Raw genomic sequence first — 12,618 nt, 5'->3', positions numbered from 1 at the left:
ATGATATTCTAGTTCTAAATTACATGCAACAATTTAGCTGCTTTTTCCCTGAGTAAATCATGTTTTATTTTTAAAGATGTTTAAAAAATGTTAAAAGCAATATCAGACATACTAATAGGAATCAAATAAAATGAAATTTATTTTTATAAAGAGTATTTTATTTCATAAAAATACAAAAATATAAATATACATTTATAAAAATATGAATGAATTAACACAAAGACATTCTTCAACTAAATAAATATGGCAGTAATAGTCATTCCTATTTCTTTAGGGATATGTTTTTTATATTAATTTACAAAGCAGTTGCACAATGTTTCATTTAATAGTAAAGGTGACTGCAAGTCAGTTAAGAAAACATTATTTATAAAGTTCTTATATCTAAGAAAAGGCACAAAAAGCCTTTTATGTATATTTTATTGATTATTGATGTGATATACTTTTCTTCAGAGATTGTTAGGCATAGAGGATGAACTGGTTATTATTACTTTTTAAAATCTATGTCATTCGTATTCATTCACAGAAACTTACTGATTAAGCAAACTCTTACTAAGACAACACCTACGTATTGTTTGTAATTTTAACTTTTTAAACATTTCCTCCAAGGAAGAGAATGCAGGCCACTCCACCTAGTCGCAAAGAGAGTACTTCCACCGACATCCATGAAGTCATGCCATAATCAATCTCGGTCACTGTCGTCACCCCCATACATATCAGCAAGTTTTTTAAAACGAGGCCCCCAGTCGCTGAGGTAATCATAATCTTGGTTGCAATCTGCTGTAAGAGATTCCAGAGAACTGAGGGAATCCGCTATGGAATCATTCCCTTCATAGGCGTAAGTTGCCAGTGAATCATAAGGAGGTGCACTTGGATCTGAGTCATTTTCTTTTAGTCTTCGATGGATAAAATCTTGTACGTCAATATTTTCCCACAGAGGTACAGTCCTCCTTATCTGAAAAATTGTTTCAGGCATTACATCCCTTCTAAGTTTACTATCTTCTCTTGCTTCTGGATTCCTTAAAGTGCCGATGTCAAAAGCTTGGGTATCTTCTTCCCCACCGCCTTCATCGTTATAGGTCACGATGTTGTCCCGGACATCGTCTTTTGAAATTATCAGAGGTTCCTTTTTTCTGTGCCTCTTCAATGCAGCAAAAAGCACAACTAAAACTATTAACAAAAAAACAACAACAAAAAACAAATATAACAAAGAGAGAGAAAATTGTGAGTTTCCATAATTCAGGCTTAAATACAGCATGCTCCTATGTTTGTGACCTTGATGTGGTGAAAGAGGTGTTAAGTTCATTTGGATATAAAGACTAACTACCCTGTACAAATACAGCATGATTTAGCCCAAAAACTGGATGTACTATATTGATAAAACAAAACAAAACAAAAAAAGCAGATAATACAGTGCATTTTACTTGCTTTTGAGACTCAGTCTTCTATAGGGCTCAAGCATTGAAAAACTTTAATTATGGCTAATGCATTTAGCCAAATGAGTATATAATATCTGACTTTTCCTCAATGCACATTTGTCTCAAAATATTAAAATTTTAAAACTACAATCATTATTATTACAAGAGAAATTGAGCATAAATTTTATGTTTTCTTAATGACTCAAGGGGATATATGCAAAACATTCAAATGTATGCATATATATACATAAATGCCTTATATGCATATATGTGTCATGTGTATGTATATACATGTAAATATGACACAGGTAAGTATGTGTCATGTGTATTGTATATACATATGTATACACACATTATAGATATGTAAATGGCACCCCACTCCCATTACTCTTGCCTGCAAAATCCCATGGACAGAGGAGCCTGGAAGGCTGCAGTCCATGGGGTCGCTGAGGGTCGGACATGACTGAGCGACTCCATTTTCTCTTTTCACTTTCATGCATTGGAGAAGGAAATGGTAACCCACTCCAGTGTTCTTGCCTGGAGAATCCCACGGACAGAGGAGCCTGGTGGATGACCGTCTATGGGGTCGCACAGAGTCGGACACGACTGAAGTGACTTAGCATAGCATACACACACATATATCATGGTTTCATCCATTCCCGTTATTGACCTGGTTTTGAAAGCCTGCTTAAAATCTGAAATATAATTCTATATGCTACAATATTAAATTCAAACTTAAACTCATCCTTACCTTCTATTCATCTTACAGAAATTATCTTGTTTCTAAGGACTTTCTTGACTTATACAGTTGTATTCAAGCTTCGAGGCTGATATGTAAATCGTGGCCCCTCTGCATACACTATGAACCCTCTCCACATATGATATGCCTTCTTATTTCTTTTATACTAGTGAAATTTAAACTATTATGCATATATTTGACAACAAACATTTGTAAGATAAATACATTTATAAACTAAAAATTACATTTAAAAATGTAAGAAAGACTATTTGATTTCCAACAAAGTATGTTTCCCATTGAAAATGGATCAAGTCCATAATTTTATATATAAGAAAAGTTAAAATTATATAAAGAAAAATTTCCCAAAGCATACTTATACATTGTTGGGGAGAAATAAAAGAAAATTTTCTCTTACTTTAGGAAAGTAAAAAGTGTTTTTTGGTATTACTGATGTTTCACTGAAAAATAAGAAAAGTGTTGGCTCAAATTCTTTCATTTTTTTCAGTCTTTGTTTTGAGATTATAGAAACTGATTTTCATTGAGACTGCACTTCACCATGGCCCTGATACCGCTGTAACTCACCCTTAAGGCCTGTCCAATGCTATTGTTCTATTGACCAATGCACTTTCCTCAGCTTCTACTAATTGGTAGAAAGAATATAAAAAAATCATTAGAAATATCTTTACTAACCTGCACCAAGCAGGCTTTTGGTGTTGAGCCATATTCAGAGTCATGCTGGATACATAAAAAACTATCCATTAAAAACGAGACATATCTTTACTCTCTCCTATTAAAGGATGAGCATGTTAATTAAATCCAATATAGGTCTGAAATCCACCAATCTATTGAGCTATGAATTAGAAAAAGAAGGTTCTTTCCAAGTTTAATATTGAATGAATTAATTTACATGTGTGTACTCAGTCACTCCGTCGTAGCCAACTCTTTTCAACCCTATAGACTGAAGCCTACCAAGGTCCTCTGTCTGGGATTCTCCAGGCAAGAATATGGGAGTGGGTTGCCCTGCCCTCCTCCAGGGGATCTTCCTGACCTGGGGATTGAACCCATATCTCCTACATCTCCTGGATTGGCAGATGAGTTCTCTACCACTAGCACAACCTGGGGAGCCCAAACTAATTTATAAATTCTCTATATGTGTAGCACAACAACTGTATCGTCAAATTGCTTTAAGGGTTTCTTAGGTAATGTTTATGCATTTTTACAAATGGCCTTTAGAATCTGCTCTGAGTATTTTCTCCTTTGCCAGGTCAAAATTACCTGCTTCTTTTCCCAACTGAGGTTATTAATCTGGGGTATGTGAATGCAATTCAGAGAAGCTAGGATAAGGAATAGAAAAAAAAATGCATCATTATTTTTACTAATTTGTAAACTGAATGTAGCACTTCCCGTCATAAATATCAGCATAAATTGTAGTGATGGTAAGTACAGTGACTATCAAACTAGTAGAAATCATAGATTCTTTATGTTAGGACATATCACAAATGATCATTAGACTTGCACTAAAACAAAGCATATATAGGCACATTTTGCTTTACGTTTTTTGTTTAATTTTAATTTTTAATTAATTTGTTAATTTAATTAACAATACAAAATTGTTAATTTTGTATTACATGTTTTATTTAATAAGTTTAAATTATTATTCTAAAATGGTCCGTAAGTTTCATTTTCACTACCAAAGGTGTTCAAGGAACCAAAGGGGTTAAGAAATCCTGCCCTAGGTTTTAACCCCTGCTTTGTGTCATGGGTATAAACGAAGAACTACATTTCTTCAAACTGTGAAAGGATAGGCCTAAACTATCATGGCCCTTGTTATATCACCACCTTGCAGAGCCGACTCTCCTAACTATAGAAATATAGCAACTATGTGCAGCCATTAGTATAAAGGCTTGAAATAATGGCAAGAGTGCTTAAGAAACTTTATAATAAAACCTTATGAACTAGAACACATTCTGACTAAAAATAATAGAAAATAATTCCATGTTTAGATAATAATTGCAAGGTAAAATATAAGAAATGTGTGCCCTCCATATTGCCCAGGTCAGAAAGATGGCAAACTTTTCTGAATAAAAGAGCCTTCTAGAATTTCTGCATAGAGATTTAGTTGAATAGTGTTATGATATCTAAACTTACTTTGGCAGATGAATATTATTCTCTCATATGCATGTCTTTTTGTGTGTATGTATTATATTAATATTGAAATTCAAAAAAACTCAAAATATACATATTTCCATCTTGTTCTAAACTAGAGAAGTAGAACTATTTTAGCAAATAAAACAGCATGATATCAGTAGCACTTAGCTGAAAGGGTAAGCCAAAATTTAATCTCCATAGGGATACAAAAATATTTTACAGAGGAGTTGAAATTTCTAACAGCACGTGGACATGCAGACTGCTGCTGTCGATGGTAGTAGTGTGTATGTTCAAAATCACTCTGATAAATTGCTTTTCTAAATAGTTGGACCATCATAACTGGGACAAATGTTTTCCCCTTATTTGAATCAGTTCCCCGCTGAAGTCCTGCAAGAATATCTGGCCAAAGGGATTTCATCCAGATAGGTTGAAGGGATTAGCAGTGAAAAGGAGCCAACACATATGAGCATTGGAACATAAATTTGGCTAGCACTCCAGCCCTAAGGATTCATTTTGGATGAGTATTTGATGGAAACAAGTTTGGGGGGAATGTTTTACAGTGGAACAACCATTTAATTGAATTAAATTGTTGTCCTGTTAGGGCCTACTCAGATAAAGCATTTGCAATTGGAAGCATGACTTTATTTAGAAAATATTGCTGAACTTGGTATGGCCACAATGTCATAGTAATATTTTAAAAAATGAACTTAAAAATTTTCTTTGGTGGATTGAAACTACATATAACAAATTTTATGAAAAAATGTCTATATTATTGTGACAACTTAAATGTGCTGGTTAATTCCATATGTGAAATATGTGGTAATATTAAGAATATTATTTGTAAAATAGTCTTTTGTTTTGAGGACAATGGTTAGAAAGGTGAATTTTAACAGAATAACCTGGGTTTGAATGATAGTTAGAACACTTTCTGAATGAGTGACTTTGTGTAAGTTATCTAACCTTCTGTACAAGAATGAAAGTATCTTATAGAGTTGACATAAAAATTTAATCAATTATTAAATGAAATACCCTTTGAAATGTGACCATATTAGTTCACACTAAACTCTATACATATATAAAATGTACTCTAAAATATCTGTATATATCACGTTATTATATCCTTGTTTTTTGGTCTCTTGTAAGCTAGACCTATCCTTCATCAAAAAGTCATTTTTTTTAATTGGAAGAACTATTTTAATAACAAGCTTAGATTTTCCCTCTTCAGCTATAAAGAAGAGTGTTTTTCAGTCCACGATTACTGGATAAGGAAGAAGAAAATTCCTTGAATGAATGAGTATATCTCAGGGGCACATCACTCTGGGGCACACTTACCAAGCAGTATGATGACACAGAGAAGGATAGCAATGAGAGCCCCAGTGCTCAGCCCAGCAGAGAGGACCAAGGCTTCGGCATTGCAGGACTGCATGTTTCCTTGATTATCACAAGCACACACACGAATGGTGAGTGTGCCAGTGCTGCTTTGAATTGGATAATCATTGTCAAAAATTAAAATTGGCAGCAAATATGTGCTCATTTTGTTGCGGCTGTACCCATCTTTTCGAGTCATGATTCCTGCTGTATTATCTGTTAAAAAAAAAAAAAGTCAGATCAGTCTTTTAAATTTTGCCTCTTAATGTTTCATAATATTTGTCTTTAACAATGCTCTGTACCTTTATTGTCTACAATGGTGAAGTTTGGATTGAGGGGGAATTCTGGCACTGGTTCAAAAAAGAATTTGTGGCCTCGGGGAGGATCATCTTTGTCCATGACACTGACAGTCTGAATCAACTAAAACCAAAGAAAAATCAATTAAATAGAGCACAAAAAGCAACTCTTGTTATTAGAAGACATTTAAAATCAACGTTTGGGCTTTAAATATATCACTGAAACTAAACCAAAAAAAAATTCCATTTTGAGAAAAATTTCCAGCATTTTTTATAGCTCTGTCTAATGCAACTTATTTAATGAGGAATAAAAAATGTCAATCAAGTCTCAGTTTGCAGAGCACCTCTATGAATCATTGTCTGCTTCCTGGCCACTATTGTATCCAAAAAAAGAAATCCAAAATTAGATCAAGTTTATATCTTTTGCCTTTTGACTTGTTAATATATACTACCAGTCCATTTTATTATCAATTGGTTACCAACATCTTGCCTCCATTAGACAATGATTGTTTCAAAAGCCAAGAACATAACAGATGGATTTTTTTAAGTGATTATTATAACCACTCCTAGAGATTAAGGAAACTATAAACATAGTTTTGGAAAAATGAGCAATATGCCATATAATACCAGAAAGCAGAAGATTCTAAAGCTTTGGGGTGCCATAATTACAATAAGATTGCATAATTTATTCAAAATGTTTGGTCTTCTTTTTAATGGTAGCTGAAAAATTTAGAAGAATATATGAATAAAGCTTTCTAAAGTTTTGTAATACACTGTTGAATTTGAGAAATTATAGCACCTCTCAGCTGTGCTCCCTGTAGGTCAGAGGTGTGCCACCGTGGGAAGATGGAACAGCAGATGACAGGTTGGGCAGTGAAATGCTAAGTGAGCATTTTATTGTGGATAAAATACAAAGCCACACATCGGGGTGCCTGTTTTCCAGTCCTGGGTCTGCCATCTGTGTGATTTGTAATCACAGTCATTTAATTACCATTACTTTCAAATCCTCTGCTACAAAAACAAATAGTTTCACCACTTCCAGGTATCACAGTCCAAAATTCTGTGATGAAGAATTAGCAGAGCTTTGCAGTAGTTTAATGCATCCTTCATTGTGGTTATTGTGTATTCTCTAAGTCCATACCAGGAGGCTCAGTGATAAAACACTATATTAGTGTAAAAAGTGAACATATTCAGCATTTTCCTAGAATTACTTTAGTGATGTCTCAAATATTGCTTTATAAGATGACCTTGTAACTCTTACACAATCTTTTTTATCTCACTAATATTAAAGCTGAAAAAACAGACAAAATATAACTAATTTCAAACCAAAATGACCTGATTGAGCAACTGAAAGTGCCAAATATAATCAGCAAGAAATTAGTATGATTTCCTTTATATTAACAAAGGTCAATTTTATTTTCTTACTTCATGTTTTATTTAATAATATATTTTCATCCCATTCATGATTATATATCACTACCAGTATAATTATGAATCCAGGTAGGAACTTTTTATATATGTGATATCTATTATGTACCTGGTATATAAATTAAAGCATATATTCTAATTTTCCTATTATATCATAGATTATATAAAATATTTAAAAATTCATATTTTTAAGATTATTGTGAGTTGTTTTGTATGGGAGATAAAGATGAATTGACAATAGTTTTCACGGAAAAAACAAAGCCCAAGTAAATTAATGCAATGTCATTTGCCTTGGTGAAGAGGAAAAGGTTTTTTTAAGTTTATAATAACTTACCTGCCCAGATTTTGCGTTTTCACAAACATATGTTTCATAGTACATGGCAAATTCTGGAGCATGGTCATTTATATCTAGAATTCTGATGAAGACAGGAATGTGGCTACTTTGTTTTGAGTTATCTGCAGTAAGAACATGTGTAAGATTTTAGTCTCATTTACAGAGTAGCAGTGGTATTGTTTGCCCCATTTGTAACTTAGCAACACATCATTTCTAGGGTATTCATTTTTGATTGGATTGCTGATGTATATCTCAGCTTTCTTACAAGGTTCTGATGAAAAGCATGATAGAATGAGGAGAATATAATTGAGAGTGAATATTATTGGTAAGATACTCTTTTCTTAGACTGATTATTTTATGATTAGATCATGTTTTATTCTACAGTAAGATGTAAAAGAAAACCAAGTTTAAAATGAATGAATATTTGGTAATCCTTAAAATAACTTAAAAATCCAACACACTCTAAGTAATTTCTCTCAGTTCTAATAATAAAATCATCCCACTCAGGAAAAAGTTTATTTAATGCTATTATTTTAAGACTTTGGTGAAAAATAATGTGTTCGGATGGATGTATTTCCAACTTACTTATTTCTGTAGCTGTGACGGTTATATTATGCCAAGGAGTAGATTCCCTGTCTAGAGGCTTCAAAGTGAAAATAGAGCCATTTTCTGAGTGAATACTGAAAATCCGGTCCATGTCAGTATGCCGATCAACAGAGTACCTAGCAGGAAAGAGACTCATCATTCCAGGCACTGTTTTAAGATTACAGCTCATCTACCATTTCATAAAGTTAGAGGCAATTCACATAATGGTCTGATAAAGGAGACAAGTGAAATACTGATGATTTTCTTGAATTTTTATTTAGTGCAATTTTCATTTAGACAATTTGATACATTTGACTGATTTCATTAGTACTATTCTATGATTATGTGTACTTCAGAGTCATTATTGACATTTGTGAGTCCTTGTGGCAGCTTTTAAGTGAGTTTTTAATAGCCATTTGATTTATCTATCCTATCATAGACCTATTACAGTACTTGAGACATATTAAACAGCCATATTAAATTTGATAGAATCAATTCCATTGGATAAATTGAAATTAAGTTGCAAATAACACATGAAAATGTGTGTCCACAGAGTCCTTATAAGTGGATATGCAGAGGCTGTTGTAAAATACATGGGTCTTGAATGGATCTCTTCAAGGATTATTTCAGCTGAATCAAATGTCCTCCTCCACTCTCTCCCTTTAACTTACTTCAAATAAAAACTGAAATGACAAAGGACCACAGAATTACATGACTCTCTCTCATCAGGTATGTATGTAAGATGTCAGTCTAAACTTTGTATTATTTGGTGACTGGCAAAACAATGCCCACCCTCCTCTAATGGATGTCTATCTCCTAATCCCTGGAAGCTGTACATAATTTACTTTACATGGTAAAAGTAACTTTTCAGGTGTGATTAAGGTTAAAGACATTGAGATGGGAGATTAAACTTGATTATTTGTGTGTGTTAGTCACTCATTCTGACTCTTTGCAACCCCATGGATTGTAGCCTACCAAGCTTCTCTGTCCATGGAATTATTCAGGCAAGTATACTGAAGTTTATTGTCATTCCCTTCTCCAGAGGATCTTCCTGACCCAGGGATTGAACCCTGGTCTCCCTCATTGCAGGCAGATTCTTTGCTGTCTGAGCTACAAATTAATCCTATGAACCCTTAAAAGTTGAAGAAGAAGGCAGAAAAGTAAAATTCTAGCTTACATGAAAATCCTTTAGTTACATCAAGCCATGTTAGACTGTACTAGTTATCATTTTTGCATATTTTGAATTTCTGCTGTTGAATGTTTAATTGAACCATGTAAGAACCTAAATGCATCTCACATGTTAATGGAAATCTTTGTAGAACAGATTCTGATTCAGTAAATCTAGAGTGTGAACAGTTATTCTGCAATTCTAACAAGCTTAGGTGAATGCAGGTTGTAAGTCCATTGACAAGGTTTTGTATAACAAGGTTATAGACCATGGGATAAACTGGTTAGAATAAGGACAGCTAAGAGAAGAACAACAGCAAAGAACTAACAGACAAATCAGCATCAAGTGGCATCCTGATTTTTCTAGGTTTCTATTAAAGACACTTAGCAAAATGAACTCCTTTTTAATCTGGTGAATTTGGGAATTAACAACTCCCATTATGATTCTATAATATATCTATTATTGGGCACTTACTTTGACAAAAATTAGTAATAGATATTTAGGTTTCTAACACTGTAAAACATTGGTAATTTTTGACATATTGGATGAAAATGGATTTATGTAAAGGCTATGTTTTTATGTTTGGATTATTATAATAAAATACACATAACAGTTGACTTTTATAAGAAATATGCTTAACTTAAGGGATCCATTAATAAATTCAGATTTCAAAAATAATTTTAACTATATAGTATGTGATGGTGTTTATGTCATTTATTTTATGCTAAATTTTATAAATTTATTATTTCAAATCACAAATACATTTCAAAGTGAGTATTTGGGCATGGGGACATATACCTATTAATGTACATATATTGGATTTCATCTTAAGATAGAATAACTAAAAGCTTTGTATACTTGTTCTCAGATTTCTTTCTGTACTTCATTTCCCAGATATGAAACCAGGTCAGTCACCTCCTTGCTATCCTTTGGACATGTTGTGCAATGGACAGTAGAGCTATATGGAAATGGTAGTATCCCATTATTTTTGCAAATGGAGTAGGAAATGGCAACCTATGCAAATATTATTGCTTGAAAATCCATGGACAGAGGAGCTTGGTGGGCTGCAGTATGTGTGTGGATCGCAGAGTTGAACATGACTGGACAGACTGAGCGACTGAACTGAACTGAACTGAAGCGACTGAGGACATTTTTCCAATAATTATGATTATAATTTTAATACATAGTTGTGTATGTATACATGTATGTGTGTGTATATATATATATATATATTATATTTATATTTCTTAGAGACAAAAGTTATGTTGGGTTATAACTAAGAATTCATTGTCAGCAAAGGATCTGAGATAGTTCTTTTTTTTAAAATAAACATCAGTGTATTAAAATCAAGACTAAAAGTCATACGAAATGTTTTCTTTTTAATTTTTATTGCTTGGTGGTGGCTGTGGTTTAGTTGCTAAGTCAGGTTCAACTCTTGTGACATCATGGTCTGTAGCCCACCAGGCTTTTCCATCCATGGGATTTCCCAGGGAAAAATACTGGAGTCAGTTGCCATTTCCTCTTCCAGGGCATCTTCCAGAGCCAGGGATCTAAATGGAGTCTCCTGCTTTACAGGCAGATTCTTTACTGTTGAGCCATCAGGGAAGGTCTTTTATTGCTTAAGTACTGTTAAAATGAAGCAAGATAGAGTGTTTTCTATCTCTAGGTTTCAATTTTCCTAAAATTCAGCCCTTAATGTAGCCTGAGAGTTACTGGAATATTAAAAATAAAATGTTTTTCCTAAAATACTTGGACCAAATTTTACTTATCAATACAAACAATCCTAAAAGAAACACAAATAAAGTAAATAAAAGAGCACAACCCATCAAATCTATATGTTGAATGAAACTCAGTTCATAATATTCACTTTTATATTTTTATTCCCATCATTGGAAAGTTCAGTAGCTAACCATAATCTGCTTATTGCTGAATAGATCTCTGATTTCTTCCTATCATTTATATGAGAGATCAAGAGGAAAATAAAAATTTCTTCGTTCCCATTGTTACTTGCCCTTGAGATTTGTGTGAGAGTTTCTGTGATTGTGGAATAATTAATAATTCTTACATTACATAAATCTAGCTTTGACTTGGCACTTCTGTGGCATCAAAATAAGTCTGTGTTTCTGGCTGCCCCACTCTTAGGTTCAACCTTGAAAGGTACCATCTTCAAGTTAAGAATTCATAAAGAAAAATCACTTTGATGATTTATAAATAGTTCACTTTAATATTAACACTGCAAACTTCTGGATATGTATTTATAAGTTTGCCCCACTGCAAATTTTATCTTGCCATTTTTCAAAACCCAGAGATAATTTTCATTTATTTAGCAACCAATGTTCTATTTTGAACACAGAATATGATGTTCTGGTTTACTTATTAATAATAAATACACCAGATTACAACAAACGACCAAAAGGAGGCTGATAAACAGCGCGAGACAAAACTGTCTCTATGCCTCAGCAGATGGTTTAATAAAACAAATTTTTATTGATCTCCTTATATTGAATTTTTAATAATAAGTTTAGAAAGTCATTGGCATGATTTTTTGAATGAATATCTTATGCAGAAACAGGAGCCACTCATATAAGCAGCAAAAATAGCAAAGTCAAAAGGTCACAAGAAAGCTGAGACTGTGGAACCTAAGACCTAGTTCTAGTTCTAGCTTGTTTTCTTTGTTGTTGTTGTTGTTTGTTTGTTTGTTTTTCAAGTTCTACAATTAAGGATCAAACACATACATGTATATGCATGACTGAGTCCCTTTGCTGTTCACCTGAACCTACCATAACATTATTAATCAGCTATATCCCAACATAAAATAAAAAGTTTAAAAATAAATAAAATAGATAACCAATAAAGACCTATTGTTGCCACAGGGAATTCTGTTTATATTCTGTAATGACCTAAATGGGAAAATATGAAAAAAATCGATATATTTATAGGTAGGAGAAAATGTGCTTCCCTGGTGGCTCAGACTATAAAGAATTCTCTTGCAATGCTGGAGACCTGGGTTTGCCCCCTGGGTTGGGAAGATCTCCTAGAGGAGGGCACAGCAAACCACTCCAGTATCCTTGCCTGAAGAATCCCCATGGACAGAACAGTCTGGCAGGTGACAGCCCTTCGGGTTACAAAGAGTCAGA

At 33.3% G+C, this 12,618-nt stretch overlaps 1 protein-coding gene across 1 annotated transcript in view; it reads right to left on the bottom strand.

The window, feature by feature from the left end:
- Window positions 1–221: 221 nt before the first annotated feature.
- The window catches only part of CDH9 (cadherin 9), a 140,730-nt gene continuing 128,333 nt past the window's right edge, over window positions 222–12,618 (bottom strand). The window contains exons 8-12 of the mRNA XM_061393818.1: window positions 8,314–8,450; window positions 7,729–7,850; window positions 5,973–6,090; window positions 5,635–5,886; window positions 222–1,167 (exon numbers count right to left, since the gene is read on the bottom strand). Of these exons, the coding sequence (XP_061249802.1) occupies window positions 680–1,167; window positions 5,635–5,886; window positions 5,973–6,090; window positions 7,729–7,850; window positions 8,314–8,450 (1,117 nt within the window). The 3' untranslated portion in view covers window positions 222–679. The remainder of the gene's footprint in view (window positions 1,168–5,634; window positions 5,887–5,972; window positions 6,091–7,728; window positions 7,851–8,313; window positions 8,451–12,618) is intronic.

Source organism: Bos javanicus, chromosome 20, assembly GCF_032452875.1.
Source record: "Bos javanicus breed banteng chromosome 20, ARS-OSU_banteng_1.0, whole genome shotgun sequence".
Lineage (NCBI taxonomy): Eukaryota > Metazoa > Chordata > Mammalia > Artiodactyla > Bovidae > Bos > Bos javanicus.
Note: the sequence above shows the minus strand (reverse complement) of the source record. Positions and strands in the feature narration are given on the sequence as shown.